The sequence below is a fragment of the Anolis carolinensis genome, chromosome 3, assembly GCF_035594765.1.
Source record: "Anolis carolinensis isolate JA03-04 chromosome 3, rAnoCar3.1.pri, whole genome shotgun sequence".
Lineage (NCBI taxonomy): Eukaryota > Metazoa > Chordata > Lepidosauria > Squamata > Dactyloidae > Anolis > Anolis carolinensis.
This window is the reverse complement of record NC_085843.1, coordinates 22968827-22991681: the sequence shown is the minus strand read 5'-3', so window position 1 is coordinate 22991681 and position 22855 is coordinate 22968827. Positions and strand designations below refer to the sequence as shown.

The window sequence follows — 22855 nt, the reverse complement described above, 5'->3', positions numbered from 1 at the left end:
CTATAGCTCCCATCATGCCACAGCCAGCATGAACAATTGACCTGATAGTTATGGCTTCTAAAAGTTGTAGCCCCCAAAAGGAACTTTTCGGATCCTTTCATTAATTCAACACATTTTGGGATTCAGGAAATGTTTTTTGCAAAATGATATCTTCCCTTTTGGAGACACAGTTCTTCTCTTTCTGATATATTTGTCTCTGTCTTTAGGAATATCTTGACAAATACTACACACCACAAGAAGGACACCATGTTGGAGAAATTACAAGCGGTGATTCCATGACAAAGAAGGTTCAACAAATGCAGGCATTCTTTGGCTTACGGGTCACTGGGAAGCTGGACTATAGTACCATGGATGTTATAAAGAGGCCTCGGTGTGGTGTCCCTGACATAGCAAACTATCGACTTTTCCCAGGGGAACCAAAATGGAAAAAAAATACATTGACGTACAGGTAATGAGTTCACAATGAATGTAATATTTAAAATTCACCTTTTCCCATGGTTCAGATGACGGATATCCACATCAGGTACTTTTTGTAGTGTGGGTGTGTGGTCTGGTCCACTTTTTTAATTTAAGCCTGGATGAGTTCATCATCTACATTTAGATTGTAGAATCGGGCCTTGTTTCATTATCCTCAATTTCCAAACTATATGTGATGCTAATTGAAAGTTGAGCAATACTGGCAAATATGAAGAGATGACTAAGCATCAATGACTTGTTGATAGTTTTTGATTATATTTAAAGCAGGCTGCTTCCACATTCAAGCATGAAGAGGAATAAACCAGATATGATATCAATCAATCAAACTTTATTTATATCCCGCCCCATCTCCCTATGGGAACTCAGCGTGGCTTACAACATGAAGGCAGCCATTCAATGCCTCAGAAATAATAAGTAATAAATTTAACAATGAATAAACAATATAAGCATTCTATCATAAAACAAATCATAACAAAAACCAATAAAACACTTTCCAAATATTGATATTAGGCTAGTGACTAGCACCTGACCACATTTTCCATCAGTAACAGAAATGCTTTAGAAATATTAATCTGAAGTGCTTTAGAAATATTGCAACTACACATGCAAATGAAACCTTTGCTTAGTTTTTAAGGGAAAAAACTACATTTTTCATTCATTCTCCAAGTATCTCATAATTCTATAGTCAGCATTTTGCTTGTTTGTTCCTCTCTATTCACTTTTAATGCTGACAGTTATTTTCTTGCTATTCTTTATCCATGGTTTCACGTGTCCATGCTCCAAAGAATATTCCTTCTCTGTCCTGGGAGTGTTTGTGGGCCCCTTTAGACACTCTAGTGCTCTCCTTGATATGTTTACTCAAAATATAGGGTTTGCTATTGTCCATTGTTTAAGGAATTCATGTCGGGGTCTTGCAATGTCTCTCCCGTGGATTGAGGGTTGTATTATACATACGGTCTTGTATATTCTACGTGTGCCTCTTTGTGAAAGAAAGGAAGAAAAAGAATTATTTGCCAAAATTATTGAGAATGTAGGACGGGGGTCAAATTGAAGAAGGATTTGTTCTATCATTCATATTATAATGGCGCAATCCATAAAATAGATGGCGGAAGGGAATATCAAGAATTACATCAGCTCTTTTACTGGGTTGCTGTGAGTTTTCTGGGTTGTATGGCCATGTTCCAGAAGCATTCTCTCCTGATGTTTTGCCCACATCTATGGCAGGCATCCTCAGAGGTTATGATCTCTTTTACTGAAAACTTAAACAAGTAGCAGGAATGTTTATTCCCTAGAATTGACCAATTTCACCTGGCTTAATATAGGCTTGATTGTGGGGGAGATGCAGGCAGGGATAAAAATTCCTTCCCGCTAATTCTAGGACAAGCACAAAGTTTAAAGCACAGATATAGGGATACAAGCAAAAACATTTTTCACTGCTGTTGTACAATTGCAGTATTTCAGACTAGAGGGAATTGGAAGTTGTCTATAGATGATGAGACAGATGACCCTTTCCTTTGATAACTAGAAATGGCCATTAATGATGTAGTGTTGACTGTTTATTATCCAAAGCATCATATTTGAGGAAATGTTTAAAAGGAAGCATGATTTGTATCCCACACTCCCATCCAACATCCCTCCTAATGTCGCTTTCCCCACACATTAGGCAAATCAAACAGTCCCTGTGCCGTCCGCCGGACAATAAAAAACTATAAAACTGAAACGTGCTGTCCTTTATCCGGGCGAACTGCAAATCCCTATAAGCTGTCCTATAGATATTGAACGACTGAGTCTGGATAACTTCAAAAAAGGATGTTTATTCATACAAGGTCGTAAACCTGGCACAGATCTTAAAGTTGCAGAAAATGAAACAAATTTCTATAGGTTTTAGTCACAGAATTATCCCTGGTTCCAGAAGGCAAAAGTGATTATAAAACCACTATACCCTAATCACGCTGCCTATATTAGGAGAAACTCTTTCCTTCCCTATCTTTACAGCAAAGATTAGTTCTAGAAGCGATGGAATAACTCTGCTCCTCTAACTAGATTTCTTATTCCAGATCAGTATAATTCAATACTTATCTAATTTGGATAGGCTTAGATTGGCCTGGTTTTGAGGATGATTTGTCCCAGTTAGCCTTGCACAGCTCCAGCACGTTGGAAGACTATAGCCAGAATGAAACTCTAAAATGGAGACTAGACCCTGGTAAAAAGGGCGGTCCTAAGATGTTGCACTCTTTGACCAATCACTGCAAAGAAAACTGCAGCCAGCTCTTGCAGATTCCAAGCCACCTTTCCTAGGCCTTTGCAGCCAGAGGCTCAAACAAAATGCAAAGGAGGGAAAACAAACAAACGACCAATAGGTAAGGCAAACCATCGTCCTGGGGGACGGAACACTCCCCGCTAAATTCCCAGGATGTGGGAATTTACCAATCAAAAACATACAAACACCTTTGTATACACAACAATACAACAGTATAAAACTTACACACTTTGGACAAGCAACACGAGATTGCTGGTTGGTCTGTCCAGGACAGACATTTTGTCCTTACTATGAGTCTTTACTTGAACTTTTCTAACCTTACCGTCAGGGCAAGGAAAGGTCTTTAGTATAATGCCCATAGGCCAGGCATAGCGGGGCAAGTCTTTGTCCTTTAGCAACACAAGGTTTCCCACCTTGAAATTGTCCTTTGGGGTTTGCCAGAGTCTTCTGGTTGGAAGCTGGCTTAAGTATTCGGCCTTCCACCTCTTCCAGAAGTGGTTGGCTAAGGTCTGCACATGCAAAATTGGTGCCACAGTCCGACCAAATTGACTTAATTGGCCCTCTGAGGGCTATGAACCTTTTCAATGCGTTTATGAATGATGAAGTGTCCATTCCCTCTGCAACCTCTATATGGACAGCTCGTACTGACAAACAAGTAAACAAAACCGCACATCTTTTGTTATTTACAACACCATCCCTGGTTTTCCTGGTAACAATTTCCCAAGGACCAAACACCTTGAGTTTAGCCTTGGCCAACCTTCCTCCAACTCTCAAAATACCCTCCTTGTCTAGAAATGGGTTTAACTCATTTAGAAGACTTTGATTAGGGATGTTGAGCCCTTGCTCTAGCCTAGCTATTTCCTGCTTGAAAGCAGATCTCTGCACTGACTTGAATATGACGCTCTTAGCCTTTATCATATCCTGGACCTGTAAAGGCTCACTATCTTTGCAAGCTAAACGATGTATAAGCCTAGCAACTGCTCTAAGAAGACTGTGCCACTCCGAAAAACATTCAAAACGGTGTGGTTCCAGGCAAGATCTTTGGCCCATCTTGATTTCTGTGGTTGATTTGCAGGCTTTCACCTCTGCACTTCGTGAGACTTGAGCATTCATAATGTCCGAAAACCTTTGCTCATCTTTCGAGAGCGCTATGGCTTCGTCTCTCTCAGAGACTTTGAAGGTGGAGGAATACTCTGGAGTTATTCCTTGGCAGTAGACTGAGATGTGACTTAGGCAACTGCGCACAAGTGTAGGACGTCCACCTTTAAGCACCTGTGCTTGATTGGAGTCCAACGACGATGGTGGGTGCATCTTGTTTATGCACACTGGGCCTATGACTGTCCAGCCTAATGGCAATTGTTGTGCGATAGGTGCACCTGGAGGTCCTTTAACTTGGTCGTTCACACAGAACAAGCTCGGGCAGTCCGAGCCAAGCAAAAGGGCAATGTCCACATCTGGCTGAAAGGCTGGTATGGCATTCTTTAACCGTCGCAAATGTGGATGAGCCTCCACAACTTCTCTAGTTACAATTTGTTTTTTGTTCCGAGGGATGGAGGAACACTCAATCAGGTCTGGCAACTTGAACTGTCTCTTCTGGTCGCAAGAGGAGACAACAAAGCCAGATGCTATGCGACCCTGCAACTTCTTTTTTCCTGCACAGGTGGACATGGTGTAGTCGACCGTCTGGGTTTTTATGCCAAACAGTTGGAAAAACTCTGGAGTCGCCAGGGAGGCGTCGCTTTGTGAATCCAAAGCCACGTAAAGTCTCTTTTTAAGCCAAGGTCTTCTGGCTGGATATACATCTGCTAGGCAGATGGGATGGCAGACTCTGAACTGGTGCACGTCAGAGCATAGTTCAGTACAGGCGACCGATGGAGCATCCTCCTGCATCCGTGACGCGGCCTGCATGTTGGTGGCTTCAGTAGATGACCCTTCTTTGGAAGACGTGTCCCCTTTGGCGCGGGAGACAGCGTCAGAGTTGTGCATCGCGGTGCAATGCTTAAGGCTGTTACACCTTGCGCATTTGACGTCCTCTTTGCAGTTGGATGCAAAGTGAAGAGTTGCTCCACAGCACCTAAAACATATGCCCAGCTTCTGTACAATCTGTTGTCTTTCTTTATAAGGCTTCTTGCCAAATTCCCGGCAGTTGGCCAAACTGTGAGGCTTTTGGTGAATGGGGCAGAGCACCTCCTTCACCTCTGACTTGGATTCGTTGGCCCTGTGCTGAGTTTCAACAGCCTTAACACTAACCGGTCTTTTGGCCTCTCTGGATGGTTTTTTCTCCACTTTAGGTGCCTTCTCTGGCTGGGTCCCTTGGTATAAGGTGGGGAGGCCCGTCTGCGGATCATTCCTTTCTCTGGCCGCCCTGGTGATGAACTGGACCAAATGAGAAAATGGAGGGTATGCCTGGGAGTGGGCCTCCTTGTAGTTGAAGACCTCCTGTCCCCAGCGTTCTTGCAAAGTGAAGGGCAGCTTGGTCAAGATCTGCCTCTGGGACAGGTGCTGATCGAGGCACTTCAAACCGGGCAGTTCTGGATTCTCCTTGGCCGACTCTAATTCCGTAAGGAGATCGCTAAGGTCCCACAAGAGTTTGAAGTCTTTGAGTTTCAAAGCTGGGAACCTTTGGAGCTTGTCCATAAGAGATGCTTCAATCTCTGTGCTGGCCCCATACCTCTGCTGCAACCTGGCCCAGGCCTTTTCCAGGGCTTTGTCGGGAACGGCTACGTGGGCTGCGTAGATCTTCTTAACTTGTGAGGATGAGGCTGGGCCCAACCATGCAGCCAGAAGAGTCAGTTCTTCCTCCGGCAATAACTTTAAGTCTCTGATTGCTCTCTGGAAGGTGGCCTTCCAGAGAAGAAATTCCTCAGGCTTGTCCGAAAACTTTTCGACACCCTTGTCCTTAAGATCTCTTCTGGGGCTTCTGATGATGGAGACAAGCTGGGACTCTGGCGTCGAAGGGAACAATTGAGGAGTTTGCTGTTGTGGAGTGGACTCCCACCGTGTACCTTGCGTCAACCTTTGGCCTCTTGGAGGGATGACATCGACCACTGACGAATCGATGGTTCCCTGTGCAGCTGTCTGTAGGGGCCAACTAGCGCTCGGCCTTGGGGCCCTGATTGACTGACCTAGGGTTTTAGCAGGAGGCACAGGTAGCTCGAGCAAGGGTGAGCTCCCCGCTATGACGCTCTGCTCTGCAGGAAACTCAAACGTGACTTTGGGGCCCTGCTCTGGGTAAGGAGAGAAGTCTTCCTGTTCCTCATCCGAAAACTGGCTGTTCATGCTGCCAAGGTGCGCAAACACTTTGGCAGAAGGATCCTGTATTGGTAACTGGCTTACATTTTCTTCTGTGAGTGGCTCAATTAGGGCCTTGGCCAAAGTCTCAGCCCTTACCCTTTTGGCTGCGGCATCCATCTTTATTCTAAGCATCTCTATACGAGCCTGTTCTATTTGCATTTCGCTTTGTCTTTGGGCCTGTTCCATTTGCATTTCGCTTTGTCTACGGGCCTGTTCTATTTGCATTTCGCTTTGTCTACGGGCCTGTTCTATTTGCAGTCGTTGCTCTTCTTCTTTAAAGGGAAGGGTGAGATCAGCTGCCTTAGCATCAGCCTCCGCCCCCGCTATCTTGCTCTTTAGCTCTAGACGTGCAGCCTCCTTAATGTGCAAGGCAGCTAGGGAAGAGATGGCACTCCCAGCAGCAGAAGACTTGCTAGAGTGGCTATGTTTAGATGATGCACACTCCCTTAGTTTAGATACCTGGCTAGAGCGGTTGGACTTAAGACTAAGTGCCACAGCAGGTGATTTTAAAAGATTGGTCTCATGGCTGCATAAGGAAGACTGATTTCCTTTTGGCTCAGACCTTAGATTAACAGGTGGAGAACTAAATTCCAAGGCATCTAGAATTGCCCTCACCTTATTTTCTTTCTCATTAGTGTCAGCTAAGACACTCACTATTTCTAACTCTGAATCCTTGGCGTTAATGCGCTCGAGGACCTGGACTATCTTAGACACCAAACCCCTCCAGAGACCGAAGGTCTCTTCAAGGTCGGTCTGTAATATGGATGGCACCCTTGTAATACCCAAGCTCTCAATTCTGTCCATCAATGTTACAATTCGCTCCCATGCCGAACCTAACCTCACATGGAGGAGCTCCTTTTCATCTATTAGATGGGCTAGCATCTTGGCTGAAGGGTGCTTTATCCTTTGGGGCCTTTCATTCCTACTTTCAGCCTCAGAAGGAGGTATACCATCTGTATCATCTTGAAATTGCATAGACATTATGAATTCTTAATAGCAAGTAAATTTACAACAAAAGCAAATACAACATACCAGCAAGTAAATTTACAATAAAAGCAAATGCAATATATAATACAATGCACAACACTTAACCATAGCAATATATATCACTAAGTAACTATACTTTAACAAGATTGTGACCTTTGGCGCCAGATTTTAGTGGGCAAGCTGCAAAATGCCAACTGACAGCAACTTGCCACTTGATACCTCCCTTGCCCGAGTGACGTAAACTGCCAAAATGGCGACTTCGCCAAATTTTCAAGCACCTCGTGCTCTGCGGCTCGAGGCCTGCCGCCGAAGGAGCACCGAGGCTGGCTTTGGAAAGGAGGAGAGAAAAGACGCCTCCTCCCCGCTGTGAAGGGAGGTCACCACCGCAGGACGATGAAGCAGATCACCACCGCAGGACGATGAGGCAGGTCACCACCGCAGGACGATGAGGCAGGTCACCACCGCCAGGCGATGAGGCAGGTCACCACCGCAGGACGATGAGGCAGGTCACCACCGCAGGACGATGAGGCAGGTCGAAGCCGGCCGAGTGCTCCGGCCGAACTCGCAGCAGCGTTGCCAGGCCTGTCCAGGTTCTAGCCTGGTTCTGGTGGGCTTCACGCCTCAGAGCCAGCCAAAGAACTGTCGCTGGTGCTCCGCAGCTCGAGGTCTACCGCCGAGGGAGCCCTGGACGTTGCTGGGAACTGCACAGCCTGTGCAAACCCAGAAAGCCACTGGGCCACGTGCGCACACGCGAGCCAAATAGCAAGGAAATAGAGCCCCACTATTTGACTCCTTCAGGTCTGAGAGCGGGCTCCACTGCCTCAGACGCTGGTAGAGTCTTTAGGTATGCAGACTGAGCTCAGGCGGAAAAGCCGCGGCCTAAACTAAACTTCCTAAACTATAAAAAACTATAAGCCGTGCAAGCTAGCTCAAGCGGAAAAACCGCTGATCTACCTCAAAACTGTGCCGTCCGCCGGACAATAAAAAACTATAAAACTGAAACGTGCTGTCCTTTATCCGGGCGAACTGCAAATCCCTATAAGCTGTCCTATAGATATTGAACGACTGAGTCTGGATAACTTCAAAAAAGGATGTTTATTCATACAAGGTCGTAAACCTGGCACAGATCTTAAAGTTGCAGAAAATGAAACAAATTTCTATAGGTTTTAGTCACAGAATTATCCCTGGTTCCAGAAGGCAAAAGTGATTATAAAACCACTATACCCTAATCACGCTGCCTATATTAGGAGAAACTCTTTCCTTCCCTATCTTTACAGCAAAGATTAGTTCTAGAAGCGATGGAATAACTCTGCTCCTCTAACTAGATTTCTTATTCCAGATCAGTATAATTCAATACTTATCTAATTTGGATAGGCTTAGATTGGCCTGGTTTTGAGGATGATTTGTCCCAGTTAGCCTTGCACAGCTCCAGCACGTTGGAAGACTATAGCCAGAATGAAACTCTAAAATGGAGACTAGACCCTGGTAAAAAGGGCGGTCCTAAGATGTTGCACTCTTTGACCAATCACTGCAAAGAAAACTGCAGCCAGCTCTTGCAGATTCCAAGCCACCTTTCCTAGGCCTTTGCAGCCAGAGGCTCAAACAAAATGCAAAGGAGGGAAAACAAACAAACGACCAATAGGTAAGGCAAACCATCGTCCTGGGGGACGGAACAGTCCCTTCTCAAATCTGGAAAAAAACGTTTTGGAAAGAAAATATAGAAGATGTTACAAGGCATTTTGCAGGCATCTGGCAATGTATCTTGCAACATACTGTATGAGTGCATGGGTGCACATGACAGTAGGTGGGATGTTCTGTGGTTTGTTTCTAATAAGACGTTGAGATATGGCATTGCAGAATCAAACGGCTGAAACCAGAGTTTGGGAAATGGCATGCTATTAAAATGAGACTTTATTCACCACTTGGGGGAGCAACCTCTCCAAAAAACAGAAATTACTTTATTTGATTCTAAGATGCCATGCACTAATTTCAGTACCAGCAACAGAGAAACAGCTTCATTTATGTATAAAAAATACCCACAAATCTAAGATTTTAAATCTGTTTATATGGGACGGGGGAGCATGACTTAGAATCGAAGAAATAAAATAGGGTTGCATCATATCACACATATGATCCATATACATATAAACAATGCAACCAGTAATACATTATTGAGTTGTAGGGATTTCAAGTAGCATTTATGTATGCATCAACTGCGGCAGAGATCCTTCATGTGCACATAGTTTTGCCATCTGCACACACATACTTGTGTTCCCCCACTTCTTGACAACTGCCAAGGCCCAGGAGAGCCTCCAATTGCTTTTACCAATGGGAAAGAAGGCACGGACGAGGTGATTAGATGATCATTACCATAGAGAAGCAGCTATACTTAGCTCAGTTGTAGGGGAAAATGGGAGTGCACTCTCATATTGGAGTGCACTCACTCTTTCCTTCTTTGTCCTTCTTCAAGAAGCAAAGGGCAGTTGGGTCTTCATGGTCTGAATCCTGTCTTTTTCCTTCTTCTAGTAAGAAGGACCATCAGCATCCCTTCTGAGGCTTGATGGCCATCAGGTATGGAAGAACTTAGAATGGAATTTAAGGGCAAGAAACTATCCATCTGCAGTCTGTCCAAAAAGCTGCACTTATGCATGTGCAAGCCACTAACAGGTTGCTTATGACTTTTAGAATTGGGTCTTTGAGATTATTGAAGTGATGTGGGGTAATTTATCCAAATGTCAGGCTCTCTCCCCACATGGATCTTTATATTGTTTTCCTTCTACCTCAATGCCCTACCTTGCATTTGTAGTAATAGCAAGGTTGACTAGCAAATCCATTGTCATGGGGCAGCAAATCTATTCTTATTTTAATGGCCACTTCTCCTACAGCTTTTCAAATAATACAGAAGTTCATTTGTTGCTGAACCTTGAAATGTCAAGCTCTGAGAAAGCTACCATAAAACTTGGAACACCTGACACCAAAGTAGGTCTCAAATGAAGAGTTGATTTAACATTGCATTGGGCAATTGATTTAACACCTGCCTCTGGGCAACAGATTAGGAAGATCCATATTGGATATGATCAAAGTACAGTAGAGTCTCACTTATCCAACATAAACGGGCCGGTAGAATGTTGGATAAGCAAATATGTTGGATAATAAGGAGGGATTAAGGAGAAGGCTATTAAACATCAAATTAGGTTATGATTTTACAAATTAAGCACCAAAACATCATGTTATACAACAAATCTGGCAGAAAAAGTAGTTCAATATGCAGTAGTGCTATGTAGTAATTACTGTATTTATGAATTTCGCACCAAAATATCATGATATATTGAAAACATTGACTACAAAAATGTGTTGGATAATCCAGAACGTTGGATAAGTGAGTGTTGGATAAGAGAGACTCTACTGTAGTGGGTTTGAATACCCATATACCCATGTAGAAAGATTAAAATAAGATAATAATAATAATAATAATAATAATAATAATAATAATAATAATAATAATAATAATAACAATAACAACAACAACTCGGGGCGGCTTACATGGGGCCTAGCCCGATAAAACAATCAATATCAGTAACATGACTATAAAACAATTATACCAGTAAACCATCAACAGCAATAAAACAATCGTTAAAATCAGCAAGAAGCATACGAAAAACATACAATATTAAAACAGGAGACTAATTCATAAAATCCAGAACAGAATCTGCCAGTAGAAATGGACAATAAAGGATATAAGTATTTCTGGTGAATGCCTAGGCTACATTTAGTCTCAGACCTATTTTTGCTATTTGGGATGGCAAAGGACATGATTGAGTAGTTCTGTGGTTTGTGACTCAACTGGACTTAAGCCATAAAGGTGTTCAGCTGTTCACATGATCGGAGATGAAAGGAGAGTTTGAAATTGCTCAGCCACATATTATAGAAATATCGAATATGATAAGTATAAATCATAAAAAGGTGGACATTGGGGCATTTTGAGTGATATTATGTCCTGGGGAAACCACCTAGGTGCTGGAGAGCACTTCAGTGAACAATAACACATCAGTCTTCTCCTAGTAGCAGGAGGAGGAGGCATAGTAACCTGGTAGAGAGCAAACTGGACATATACTCACCACCTGAATTGAGGGGGGTTTAACTCTCAAAAGGTAGGTTACGGGAAATATTTTCTATGCAGTGATAATGGAATAACTGTAAACATAGGTTAGCAATGGTTTTCCCCTGACATTAAGTCTAGTCCGACTCTGGGGGTTGGTGCTCATCTCCATTTCTAAGCCAAAGAGACGGCATTGTGCATAGACACCTCCAAGCTCATGGAGCCGGCATGACTGCATGGAGCCCCGTTATCTCCCCCCCCCCAGAGCGGTATCTATTGATCTACTCACATTTGCATGTTTTCGAACTGCTAGGTTGGCAGAAGCTGGAGCTAACAGTGGGAGCTCACCCCGCTCCCTGGATTCAAACCACCGATCTCTTGGTCAGTAAGTTCAGCAGCTCAGCAGTTTAATCCGCTGTGCCACCAGGGGCTCCTACTGTAAACATAAATTAGCATAATTACAATTCAGGCTTGCAATATCATAATTATTGAACAGGGTACCAGCCAAAACCTCTGTATGTAACCAACAGGTTTCCAGCCGAAGTAATTTTGTTACCATTCATTATCTTAGTTTTGAAATGTGTCTTGGTTACATCCTTTTGACCTCCTCACTCCCAACTCACTAGATATAATTAGATTACTTGCAGCTCAAGATCTCCACACTCCAATTATGCCCAATGTGGAATCTGATTTTTCTTACGTATGTGCACACTACTTCAACATTACTGTTTTGACTCATCCTGTGCCCGGTTAACTTGTTTGCATTGATCTATCTTTGCCATTCCAATGCCCATTCCCCCACTTGAAAGAGATCATTTCAAATTTTATCACAATTCATTTTTTCTTCTGACCTTTTATCAGAAAATGCATATATATCCCGGCCCACTGTTACTTATAGGTCTTTTTTAACGATTGGAGAATAATTGGTTTCACTATAGATTCTTGGGACCCTATGGTTTATATTCTTCCATTGAGAGAACAGACCACTTACTTTCACTCCAGGTTTTCTGTTTAATCTGTAAAAATCGATGCAAAATATATTCATCTTGTCCCTCAAAGTATCATTTGCTCTGGATTCTGGTAAAGGACTTTGCAAAAACCATTTTGAAAGTACAAATAAATAACGTGATTGAGGAAGTGATTCAATAATTAACCGCTACTAAATTACCTCTTCAACATGTGTCTTGACATTATGAAAACTTAAAAAATGTAGAAGGTCTTGACTTCTTTAGCAAGGTTTGTTTTGACTTTTCAATAATGCTCCCATCATATTATCCGGAAAATCTATATTAAGCTAATGAGTCTAATTTCTTTGACCCATCCAAAAGCTTGTTGTTTTAATTGGAGTTTATAATTCAGAAAAGGGTTTCTTAGTGCTGTTGCTATGTAGCTAAGTACACGTAGAGTTACAAAACATCACCAGTCCATGTAGGATTGCAGTACTTATTTTGTTGTCAGGACCAGAAGAAACATTAAGCCAGCTAAGATGAGGGAACTAATTCTTTCTACTTGTGATGTCTTCTTGATTTCTGTTTTCTCAAGATTACCCCCAAAAAGTTTTGATCAGGAGAATAGTAACTTTTTCCAAGTACTACATTGCATATGGGGCCTAGAACCACAGTTGTTCATCAGAAGCATTAGCCCCTCCACAAGTTACTTCTAGTTTGTCGTGTTCCACATTTGATTTGCAAAGCAGCACCACGTCTTGGAAGGCCTTTTCTGCCTTCATTTGGAAAACAAGGAGTATTATCACTTTATTCCAACATGAATAAGTCCAAACCAGCTGCTTTCCAACTGGTATAACTTGCAGTACATATATTACATGGGGGAAATGAAATTTATAGGGATTTGCTACTAGATTAGACCACCTCATCACATTGAGAGAGGAAAGCATGGGTGACTGTCCCTTTAAGGGAGAGAATTGCCAGTTTGGAGTTCTGCCTCCCCATCACACTCACACCTAGAAACCTAAGAGCTGACAATACAGTAATCTTACATTCATTATAAGGCCAATGTTACTTTTTTTAATCAGGAGAAACGGCAATATCCAAAAACTCAAGAGACCCCTTGCCCTATCCAAAGCCCCTTACATTAAAGGACACTGACACCAGTTTGAAACCACTTCTTTAATGAGATTCTATGGTTCTGTCCCAAACCCCACAAGATACATGAGGCAGTGATCCAGGTTAAAACTATTGCTTTCTATGGGATCCTATTGATCTCTATGGAACCCCAACAGATGCAAGAGACAGTGAGCCAGGTTAAAACCATTGCTTTCCATGACATTTTATTATTCTGCATCGAACCTCATAGGATACAAGAGACTGCTTGCAGTTGGTCAATGAAACAGGATGGGTAAACTTTTGATGGTTCCCATCTGTTTTTCAGTTGTAAAGGTGGGAGTAAAGTAGACGGTAAGAGCTCTGAACATGATTACTGGCCCATGTTCAGAATTTCCACCTTTCAAGACATTTCTGCCTCTTTTCAACCCTGGAATATGTGATTGGTTCAGTGCCTCTTCATGCTTGAAAAGAGGCTGAAGTGTCCTACTTGGGGGAAATTCCTCAATGTGATAAAGTCAGATTGCTGAAGTTCCTTCCTTTCAGCACACTTCTGCCTCTTTTCAACCATGTAGGGCTATGTATGATGGCAAGAAATAGTTAACTCATATGATGAGCTCAGTGCCTCTTCATGTTTGAAAAGAGGCTGAACTGTCCTATACCAGAGCATAGGAAATAAACAAGATGAACTCCAACTTTAGCACAACACCACAATTAGGATATCATAGGCATCACTGAAACCTGGTGGGGTGACTCCCATCACTGGAATGTAGCCATTGAGGGCTATAACCTCTTTCACAGAAATGGAACAAAGGCGAAAGGAGGGGAAGTAGCTTTATATGTCAAAAACAGTTACATTGCAGAAGAGATGCAAGACTGCAATCCAGGAATCCTGGTCATCAGAACATTATTTGTAATGGATGCTCCTAAGTATAGATAAAATACAATACTTTTTATATACTTCTGTTGAATTTAGTAGAAAGCCTTCTCCTCACCAAGAGCTCTTTCAGACAGACCCTATAAATATCGCAGGATCTGATCCCAGGTTTTCTGTTTATCCCAGATTATGTGGCCATGTGAATTCATATAATCCAGAAGCAGAAAATCTGGGATCAGATACTGGGATATAGGGCCTGTCTGGAAGAACCCCTATTTGGGTAACAATTCAGTAGTTATTGCATCTTGCATCACACTCTGTATCCATGGGGAATATATTTCTGGACTTTGTGCACATATGTGAAATTGTAGATAATAGCAAGTCCTATTATTTTCAAACAATAGAAATATCAAGAGAGTACAGGAGTCCCTAAGTGAATCAGTGAAACCTTGGATATGGAGATCATGAAATGTGTCTTTTCTCTCTCCAGAGTGAAAAAATATACCCCCAGTTTAAGTCATGCAGAAGTGGACAAGGCTGTGGAGATGGGTTTGAAAGCATGGAGTGCTGCTGCCCCTTTGAACTTTGTAAAGACAACATCAGGGGAAGCAGATATTATGATTTCATTTGAAAATGGAGGTAATTGTTTTAATGAAAGTCTGCCATATTTAATGCTAAATGCTTTGGCATTATAGTTATTAGGTAAGATTATTTATCTGTCGAGATTAACTGGGTAAAAAATGCCATTCATATTGAGCATTGTGTTTATACTAAATAAGCATTCATTGCCAGACATGAAAGGGCCTTATCACAAAAGCCAGGTGAAGCATTCCGCTTTGCTTGGCTTTGGGGAGAAAAGAGGGCTGGGGGGGCCGGGCTGTGGCCCAGGCTGGTAAGCAGCCTGCTGCAATAAATCACTCTGACCATGAGGTCATGAGTTTGAAGCCAGCCCGTGACGGGGTGAGCACCCGTCAATTAAAAAATTTAAAAATAGCCCCTTCTCGTTGCTGACCTAGCAACCCAAAAGATAGTTGCATCTATCAAGTAGGAAATAAGGTACCACTTATAAAGTGGGGAGGCAAATTTAATTAATTTATAACATTGGAATGAAGAAGTGCCGTCACAGTGGATGATGAAGCAGCTGCTCCCCCCTGTGGCCAGAATCGAACATCCCCTCAAGAGAAGGTTAAATTGCCTCTGCGTCTGTCTCTGTCTTGGTTCTATGTGTATATGGGCATTGAATGTTTGCCCTATATGTATATAATGTGATCTGCCCTGAGTCCCCTTCGGGGTGAGAAGGGTGGAATATAAATACTGTAAATAAATAAAAAATTAAATCTGTCACCTCGCATGCAGCTCCCAATTGGTGATGCTTTCCTCATCACACAGGGGAAGCATTACGTTTCTGCGGAGGACCTGTGCTAGCTCCATTGGAGCTAGCATAACACAGGAAGCCTCCCATGTTGTGGGGAAAGCCTCCAATGATACTTTCACCCTGGTTGGGTTGGGGCCTCCTCTGGAAGTCACATGAGGTTGGAGCCCCATTTTGAATAATTGTATCTGAGAAAAAATGTGGGCCATTATTTTTGAATGAGCCTTGTACAATTAAACATCTTGAACACTGTCCCATTGGACATCATCACAATGCTCTGACATGGTTGCATATCCTGTCAGGGATGCAGCTCCACCATCATCAAGTTACCCATCATAGCCCTTGGGGCAAGATCTCAGCTATATATTTTTTTTACATCTGATGATAGACACATTTGGAAGAGAGGTCTATAAAAATACCAAATTTCATAACAACAACCAGCAGTTTGAAAGGATAATCTTCTGTCCAACCTTTTCCAAAGCCACCCAGTTAGCATGGCCCAATCCAAAAGCAGCAACTTTTCCAAGCCTTGAATACACACATCTTGTGACCTTGAGGGGTGCTAAAATCGCAGTTGTGTGAATTATGCGATTTATATTTGGCTGCTGTACATGTGCTAGGATTGTAACATGGCATTATGTTCTTCTCTGTTAGATCATGGAGATTCGTACCCATTTGATGGGCCTCGTGGGACTCTAGCACATGCTTTTGCACCTGGGGAAGGACTGGGTGGAGACACTCATTTTGACAACGCAGAGAAATGGACAATGGGGATGAATGGTATGAGCAAAACCATTTAATGACTGTAAAAAATGTCCAGAAGGCACCATGCGTACCAAACTAATCAAGTGTGAGAGAAATAAGTAAGATATAGCTCAACATGAATATAAAGTAAGGAATATAAAGGACATGTCATATTTCTGAAGAGACTATTAATGAAACTCTTGAGTCTTTGGCATTGAGGAATAGCACCATGCATGGAATTTGGGTCATTGTCTTGCCCACAAAGGATTTTAAAATTATGAAAACTAGTACTATTTTTAAGCTTATGATAAACAATTAGGCAATTTGTAGAAATAAAACCATTTAAAATTCATTTAAAAGAATGCTATAAAAATAAGTAAAACAGTACTCAATTAAAACACAATTGCAGGAAGTGTACAACTGAGTAAAGAGCAGGACTTCATTCCACTTTTCTGTACTGGCCACAATGCCTCCTGCAATACCTCATTTTTTTTTCAAAGTCCCTTTCAAAATGGTGGAGAGAAGTAATCTTGCAAACACATAGAAACAAGCATTGGAGAGGGTTTGTGAATTGGTATCAGTGAGTGGAGATAGTTTTGCTTGTTTCCATGTGTTTGTGGGACTTTTTTTGTGTAGTTATGGAGCAAAAATTGCCAGAAATGTGCCAGTCTTTTTAGAAAATTGAGGGTTATGCAGTTTTGAATGATTGGCAGACCTTATCTTGCACACCCTGAGCTAACATGAACATTCATTGAAGACTAAACGGCATCTTGGCACACATATATCTTGCAGAACACTGATTTCAGGTCCAACCTAAGAGGTACTACATCCTGAGTCAATACAATAATATCTACCAATCATTAGCACTCATAAAGAAAATAACCATTTATTTGTAGAGAAATCTATCAGATATTCTACAGTAATTTCATAATGCACCATAGTGGCACAATAACTATGGAAACTCTTAACGTTGACAACATGACACAAACATCACATGAATTCCATGTTCTGTTTATGTTCTGTCCAGAAGCATCTTCTTGTAGCACTAACATTGCTTTGTATTGCATAGGATTTAATTTGTTCACTGTTGCTGCTCATGAATTTGGCCATGCGCTGGGTCTTGCTCATTCTGCTGATCCATCAGCTTTGATGTATCCAACATACAAATATCAACATCCATTTGGCTTCCATCTCCCCAAAGATGATGTGAAAGGAATCCAGGCACTATATGGTAAGAATATGAAAATAACGTCTTGCCTATCAATTTTCTTCAAACCTTTCTGTTCCATAATTCTTTAAATTTCTTAGATTGATATATCCCTTGTTCCTTTCTACTCTGTATTTAAATCTTTTTAAAGTTTATGCTCTTCTCTCTACAGTTCAGGAACCCACAGAAAAAAAAAGGGGGAACATGATACTTGTCACTGTGTCTTAATACATGCATAGGTTACAACATTTAGTTACTTAGAAGACTGCATTAATTTGAAATAATATCATTGATGGAATTGGAGGAAGGAGCTGATTCTCATGTACCTATGTGTCAGTTGACTAACCAATAAACAAAATATAATGATATTAAAGGGGGCATCACAAGATTTATTTACTTAGGTTGGAAAATCCAATGTTACTGGATTGTTAGTTTTTTATATATATATAACATTTTCTAGCTGGATAATATACAAAAGCCATATATAAATATGAAATATGCATACTTTCATCACTTAATTGTTCCATATATAATGTGTGTTTAATTTGTGAATGGCCTTTATTTTACAAGGTGAGCTGTATTTTATATGAAAATCTGCCTGTCATGTGTAATCTATAGGCAATAACAGACATAAACTCATACATACACATTTTGTCTTGATGCTGATAGGTATGAATGCATGAATTAAACTTATTCTATACAATATTTTATAGGGTTCCTCAACCTCGGTTTGTTAATACTATGATCCATCAAAAATCTCAGAATATTGATATGTATCAATTGTATTTGCTGGATTCATAGCCCAACTTTCTCTCAGTGCATCTAAATTTGTGACTTTTATATTTAGGTATTACCTCATTAAAACTTAGCAATTTCTATACTGTTGTTAACTCTTATCAAGTCAACTTCAACCTACAGCAATCCTTTGACTGAAAGGTCCCTTCCACGCAGCTGAATAAAATCCCACATTATCTGCTTTGAATTGAAATATATGGCAGTGTTGACTCCGATAACCCAGTTAAAGCATATACTGTGGGATTTTCTGCCTTGATATTCTGGGCTATATGACTGTGTGGAAGGGCCCTAGGTCACCTATTATCATAAGCCCTGCTCAGTTCTTGCAGATTCATAGCAATGGCTTTCTTGATTGAGCCTATCCATCTGGAATGCAGCCTTCCCTTTTTCCTGCTACTTTCTACCTTGCAAGCATAATTGTCTTTCCTAATGAGGCATATCTACTCATAATGTGCCCAACCTTAGTCATCTTGCCTTCTGGGAAGATCAGTTTATCTGTCTTCTTGGCAGTTTATGGTATTTGCAAAAGACTCCTCCAGCAGCCACATTTCAGATAAATATATTATCTCCATATCAACTTTCTTCACTGTCCTTTCACTAGATAGATATAAAAATACAATGACACAGGCAATCCTGATCTATATATACTTGAGGATCTTGTCTAGTTCCTTCATGGCTTCCTTTCCAAGTGCTAGTCTTCATCTGATTTCATTACTGCAGTCTCCATTTTGATTAGTGACTGAGCCAAAGTATAGAAAATCTCTGACTACTTCAATGTCTTTATTATCCACATCAAAGTTATGTAAATCATCTATGGTTATTATTATTATTTTATTAATGCGCAACTGTAATGTTGCATTTGCACTTTATTTCTAGACATTCTTCAATAGCCGCTCCAAGTCTTTGTTATTTTCTGCTAGTATTAAAGGTGTCATTTGCAGATTTTAAATTGTTGATGCTCCTTCATCTAGTTTTCACAGCTTTATGATTGATTTAAAATGTGCATACTCTGAGACATAGATGATAAAACTTGAGAATGTCATTTTTGAAATGCATGTTTAGATTTTGATTTTCAATTTAGATATTGATTGGATACATTTTGCAATATTCAATTTTTGCACTATTTAGAAATATTATTTGCATTATTCATCAGAGCCTGGAGAAAAAAAGAACAGTACTTCTGTAACATTAATCATATGATGAACTTATATGGATGATTCAAAGACGTTTCCCTCCCAACATGGGAGCCTGCCCATGTTGTGCTGGCTCCAATGTTCTCACTCACACTTGCTTTCAGTGACACCATCATATGACTAGACTATTTTCATAGCTTCAGAGTGGGTTATGTCATCTCATTCACATTCAAGTTCTAAAGAGCAGGTTCCTGTTTCCCTATCACCCAGTTTGCTCCTGCATAATTCTGGAAAATACAATGTTTTAATCTGGGGTGTATTCCTGGATATATAAATGCCCATGTGTACAAAATTAAGAATATTTCAAAACACTCAAATATGCAAATCCAGAAAATACATGTTCACATAAAGTGGAGCAATTATTTAAAGTAGCTGTCATTCATCCTTGTTTGCAAATCAAACAAAAACCAAAAATATGGAACCAGCACAAATGCATTCGAAATATGGAACCAGCACAAATGTACAAAAGCCCCACACCCCTTTATTTTATTATTTGTTCTGTCATGTGGTTGCCAATATATTATGACTCTATCCAAGGGTTTTCCTGGAGAAGGCTTGTCATTGGCTCCCTCAAAGACTGGTGTGACTTGACCAAGGTCACTGAGTGAGTTTCTATGGCTGAGCAGGGTTGCACAACCAGACATCCCAAAGTCCTTGATCAGAACTTGAACCACTATACAAAGGTTAGGGTTATACACAGTGTTATAAGTGGCTCAAGATACCTCAAAGTTTCATTGTGTGAAATTGAACCCAGGTAAGTGTAAGAACACAACCCTGTGTATATGGTATTATACATATGTCCCATTGACTTCAGTGACGTTATGCCCAAGACTATAGGCTCCAAGGCTATCTTTTCAGTCCAGGCTTGTCTAGAGCAGCCCATGCTCAAAATTATTTAGAAAAAGGGTTTCATTGTAAAATAGGTGGGCCCGAGCCATTGCCCAAACCCCTAAAACCTCAAAAATTCAAATAGGATGTTGTTGACTAGCCACTTTCAGTTTTTAATTTTAATTTTTTACATATTAAGGTTTTTTATGTTTGCAGTATTGTAAGAGTGTATCCTGTGCTCACCTAAATTGTTCATTGATCTTGCCTTAAATTTCACTTCCTGGTCAAATAACTTTGCTTGGGGTATTTCAGGGTCACGGCTAACAGGCTCTAGAGCACCCCAAGTCCCACACCTGCCTGTGCCCAAACCACCAGCACCAACTATTCCAGACCACTGTGACTCCAGTTTTTCATTTGATGCTGTCACCATGCTGGGGAAGGAACTTCTTTTTTTCAAAGATAGGTAAGATCTCCAGTTTATGAAATCTGCCAGTGGTTAGTAGTTTCGGTTTCTGAAAGGTACAGTATGATCCCCATATACACAGACTAAAATCCACTGTTTCATTTATCCATATATGACAAAATATGTTATATCTAGGCATTTTCTAGACCCTCAATCATAACGATGATGTTCATTGAACCAGAAGATCTTTGGTGCAAGAGGGCTCACTATTATCCATGTTATTGCATATTCATGCAAAATCCAGGGAAATATTCTCTATGTATAGAATCTTTGTCTGCTGGTTTGTTTAAAAATAGCTTTTGGATTTGCTAACCAAACATGGTAATTTAGTTCAGACTGCATATCCTTGTGATGTAAACTCATTGTTTCACATGTAGTTTTGGTTCTGAAGAACTTGATTCATTGGAGTGTTCCTCTTATGTGCTTCCTGTATTCGGAATGACTTTGCTTTCTTGCCAGATAGATAGCTCATGTCTAATAGAAAAGGGCAGTAGTTCCAGTTTTTGCTTGGTCACTGTTTACACAGTATTTTGCAAAGAATCATTTACAGATCTGTGGCTATGAATCAATATTAGAAATCTATATTTTGCATTCATGTGCCTTTCTGCCAATGTAACAGGAACATTACTTTTAAGGGTAACAGTTCTCTGAATCTCCCAGCCTCCATGGACAGTAGCCATGCTGGCCAAAGGATTGAGGCTAGAATCCTGTCAATGACATACACCAACTTCAGTGCCCTTACACTGGCAATTGCACTTTTTAGGGTCATCTCAACAGCACAACTGCTTATGTAAGGAGAGGCACTTTCACAATGCAAGAATTTGGGGTCCAGTCTGTTGTTGCGCAATGGAAATGCACATTCTCGTAATTCAAGATGCCCAATTGGCAGTGCAATTTTGCACTCCAGGAGATAGTATAGCACATCTATGGTATAGCTTAATGCCACATGAACCCTTTTATGAGGTTATGAGAGAGTAACTGGTGCTTTTGGGATATTTAAGCCCTAATACTTATTGGTATAAACTCCTATGTTTTTAAGGGCATTACATTGCATAGTCACGGTCCTCACACACAAACACATATGTGTAATTCAACAGTCCCCATTCAACAGTCATGAAAGAGCAAGTAGCCTCTCAATCCACCAAACTGATATCGAATCACAACCTATATGATTTGGAAACACACACACCCCCTTTGAAACAAAGTGAGCAATTTTATCATTTCAAAGCAACAATGGAAATAAATTTTTTCCCCATTTTGTTTACTCTTCCTTCACTCTCAACAGGCTCTTCTGGAGAAGGGAGACTCAACTCAAAGCAAGTGTCCAGCCACTCTCCATTAGAGGATCCTTCCCTCAGCTCATGTCCAATGTAGATGCTGCCTATGAAGTGCCCAATAGAGGAGTTGCTTATTTCTTCAAGGGTTGGTCATTTTGAAAACATTTGTGAACTCATTTTGGAGTGTGTGTGTGTGTTTTTAAAAGAAAAAAAGCCTAGGTATACCAAGGATTATTATTCATTTTATATTGATAACATATATCAGTGTGATATAGTGGTTTGTGTGTTAGATTAGGGCTCTGGAGTCTTGGTTCAAATGTCTATGAGGAAATATACACGTACATGGGGATTTCAACATCCAAAGAAATCTGATCCCAAGCATTTCAGATAAGGGATATTCAACCTATAATAGGAAGGAGAGGAAGTGACAGACGGCTGGAGGGGGAGGATTCTTGGTGCTCTTCCACTTTTTTCATGTATGAGAGAAAGTAAGACAATCTGGTGTCTACCCCTTCATGGTGCCTTCTTTTCTTTCATGATTTATGCCTACACCAACATAGCAAACCAATAGGATTCCAACTTGTGTTTCCAGGGAATTAAAAAAAAATCAGTCCTTAATCTGAAGTGGAAAGTGGTCTAGTTCATTCTACCAATTTTTCATTCACCCAATTTGTTACAATCCTGTTATGAGCAGGAACAGATGCCACAACATATGTCACTGTGAGAGATTTGAAACATGTGTGATTAATCACAACACCTTGGAAATCTGCTAAAATCAGGAGCCCATTAGCCAAGCAGAGCCATGATCCATGCTTTCTGGTCTCCCAGGTAGAGACAGCCCTCTTGTACATTAAGCCTCATGCCGGAAGCAAAAGCAAGTTTGCCAAGAAGCCTTCATTTCTAAACCCTTTCCTTGGCTATC

General features: G+C 41.0%; 1 protein-coding gene across 1 annotated transcript in view; it reads left to right on the top strand.

Annotated features, from left to right (window-relative positions):
- Window positions 1-22855, top strand: part of mmp20 (matrix metallopeptidase 20) — a 33805-nt gene that overhangs the window by 1616 nt on the left and 9334 nt on the right. Inside the window, exons 2-7 of the mRNA XM_008108051.3 lie at window positions 207-448; window positions 14545-14693; window positions 16081-16206; window positions 17240-17401; window positions 20506-20656; window positions 21942-22078. Coding sequence (XP_008106258.2) covers window positions 207-448; window positions 14545-14693; window positions 16081-16206; window positions 17240-17401; window positions 20506-20656; window positions 21942-22078 — 967 coding nt within the window. The remainder of the gene's footprint in view (window positions 1-206; window positions 449-14544; window positions 14694-16080; window positions 16207-17239; window positions 17402-20505; window positions 20657-21941; window positions 22079-22855) is intronic.